The following is a 2,649-nucleotide window of genomic DNA, read 5'->3' on the forward strand; positions in this document are numbered from 1 at the left end:
GGATTTATTTATGTTACGTTAATAATTTTGAATTTAAAATAGGATAGCGGTACTACCCTTTTAAGAGCTTGGGACCAAGAGTTCCATGTTCTATTTTTACTTTAAAGATAGGCTCTTTGTTGATTTGTTTTGCTGTTCTCTTTTTTCAAGCTATAATTAAAAAAAAAAAAAAAAAAAAAAAAAACATACGTGTACAGTTAATCAATTTTCCTTTCAAAATTAGGCGCTTAGTTAGCGGTCTCTTTTTGGGGGATAAGACCTTTAGAAACAAGGAAAATATGTAATAAAAAAAACTATCGATAACTATCGATGGCGCCGACTATCGATAGTTCTCCTCCTCTAGTCAGACCTAGGACTTTTCCACCACACAAGTTCCGACTGTCAAAAAAAAAAAAAGCTTAGGGAACTTCTAAAAAAGTCTTGGTCTTGAAACTTTTTTTTTTTTTACTTATCAATTCATTGAAGTAAGCATGTACCTAGGTAATAAAATATGAAAGTAACAGACTTATGGTTCACTTCTAGGTCCACAAGGGAGCACACCTCATAAAAGAAAAATCAAATTGTTCAATCAAGAAGCTGAATGTGAATCAAACGAGTCAATATCTCCTGAAGGTGCTAAAGAAAATGAAAAGAACAAAAGGAATCAAAAGTCTCCAAAATCAAAAGATTCCAAGGAGAGTCCAGAGAAGAAGGGTGATTCTGAGTCTTCTACTCCTGCCAGCTCAAAAGGGAAGAAGACATCTAAAAGTCCTGCTAAGTCTGAAGATGGTGAGAGCATTTTTTTTATTTTATAATTAGGTGGTCTGTGGGCAGAAATTTTTCGAGAGCTTACTGGGATCTTTTTCAGAGCCTTGAAAAAATTCTCAAGATCTTTTCCTAAGTACCTGCCTACTTGATTAACAAAGTATGTACCTACTTCATTTATTACTTTCTTTTTTCTTTTCTTCTTTACCGATTTTCCAGATTCCCCAGTAACCAAGAGACCTCGTAGGAAAAGTGCAAAGAGAGTGAAATCAGCTATTCAGTCTGACTCAGAACCTGATGATATGCTTCAGGATAATGGATCAGAAGATGAATATGTGCCTCGTAAGTATATCAATTTTATCAGTGGATACCAAATGAAAATTATAAATTTTCCAAGTAAAATCTAAATTAAATAGCTCTAGGTCTAAACTTTTACAATTTCAAATACACATTACCTACTTATTTATTTTTGTATAAATTTTACACTAGGTAGGTATTTTTTTTTTCTTTCTTTTTTTCTTCTTCTTTTTCTTCTAAATTTGTTGCTTGTATTTTCCCTCATAAGCATTTTAACTGTGCTTTGTTCATTTCTACTAAAAAACTCACTACTGTTAGGTACCTACTTAAATAATTTATTATCTTTTATTTCAGCCAAAGCAGAGGTGGAGAGTGAGTCTGAACATAGTTCTGGTGAAGAAGAACTAGAAGAATCAGTGGAGGATCCTACTCCATCTTCCTCAGAAGCAGAGGTCACCCCTATGAAGAACGGAAACAAGAGAGGACTTTCATCCAAATCCGGACAGCCAACTAAGAAACCCAAATTGACGGTAAGAGAAAAGATATATGGAATGAAATCTGCTTGACTATCCATGATTGTTATTGAGAGGAGGAAAAAATTGCTGAACAAAATCTCAAATTGCAAAATTTATTTCGAAGTGTTTTGAAGACTATGTAAATTAAATCTAAAAAAAAAAAAAAAAAAAAAAAAAAAAAAAAAAAAAAAAAAAAAAAACTACGAATTTTAAATCAACCCTAAATTGTTGGAAAATGATGCCCAAAAACTCTGATGCCCAAATTTAGCATACCTATTTTTCCTGCATGTTGAACATGGTTGCCATTAATTAACATCATAATAATACCTATCTGCTTGAGGAATTGAGGATAGATTATGTTGAAAGAGACAAATTAAATGCAAAGGTCTTAGCCTCACCTTGTTAGGTAATTCAATCAAACCTTTTCCCCTCTTCCAGGCTCCCTCCACTCCATCTACCCCTTCATTCCCTGTGTCCGACACCTCAGAGACAACCCCTAGCACTAGTGGAGCTCAAGACTGGTCTCACAATCATTACCAGTTTCTACATCCAGATCATATCCTGGATGCAGATAGGAGAAGTCCCAAACATCCTGATTACAATCCGAAGACACTCTATGTACCACCTGACTTCCTCAAGAAACAGACTCCGGTAAGTAATGTTAATCTTTCGATTATCATGCATAATGAAACTTCCATGTTGTAAGTAGGTGCATAATGAAACTTCCGTTTTATGAACAAAAATCATCATTTTCAAGTCAGACCGAATTAAATTTTGGCGAATCAGATGTTTGGAATTGATGCTCCAGTACAGCTTGAGAGTGTTTTGTTCAAGAATATGACAGTTAATGAAGGACTATTTTCAATTATAAGGTAAAAAGATTTGCAAGAGAGATTACTTATCTATATGGTTATTATTATTAGTATAATAAGGACACTTTCCTTATACAGGGTGAACACGAAAAACGTGTTTCTCAGAAGAAAATGGTTTGTAACTCCGTGAAAAATTGACATATTGGGACAATGTGGGTATTGTTGAAAAGCTGAGACTTCAGGGATATTTTTCCTGTTACATGCCGCCACATATCTCAAAA

At 34.0% G+C, this 2,649-nt stretch overlaps 1 protein-coding gene across 1 annotated transcript in view; it reads left to right on the forward strand.

Moving 5' to 3' along the window:
* The window catches only part of LOC103523185 (probable DNA mismatch repair protein Msh6), a gene marked incomplete at both ends in the record, with an annotated part of 9,467 nt that extends 7,260 nt beyond the window's left edge, over positions 1-2,207 (forward strand). The window contains 4 exons of the mRNA XM_008488253.1: positions 523-768; positions 964-1,086; positions 1,396-1,571; positions 1,995-2,207. Of these exons, the coding sequence (XP_008486475.1) occupies positions 523-768; positions 964-1,086; positions 1,396-1,571; positions 1,995-2,207 (758 nt within the window). The remainder of the gene's footprint in view (positions 1-522; positions 769-963; positions 1,087-1,395; positions 1,572-1,994) is intronic.
* Positions 2,208-2,649: the final 442 nt, after the last annotated feature.

The sequence above is a fragment of the Diaphorina citri genome, unplaced genomic scaffold (assembly GCF_000475195.1).
Source record: "Diaphorina citri unplaced genomic scaffold, Diaci psyllid genome assembly version 1.1 scaffold16945, whole genome shotgun sequence".
Lineage (NCBI taxonomy): Eukaryota > Metazoa > Arthropoda > Insecta > Hemiptera > Psyllidae > Diaphorina > Diaphorina citri.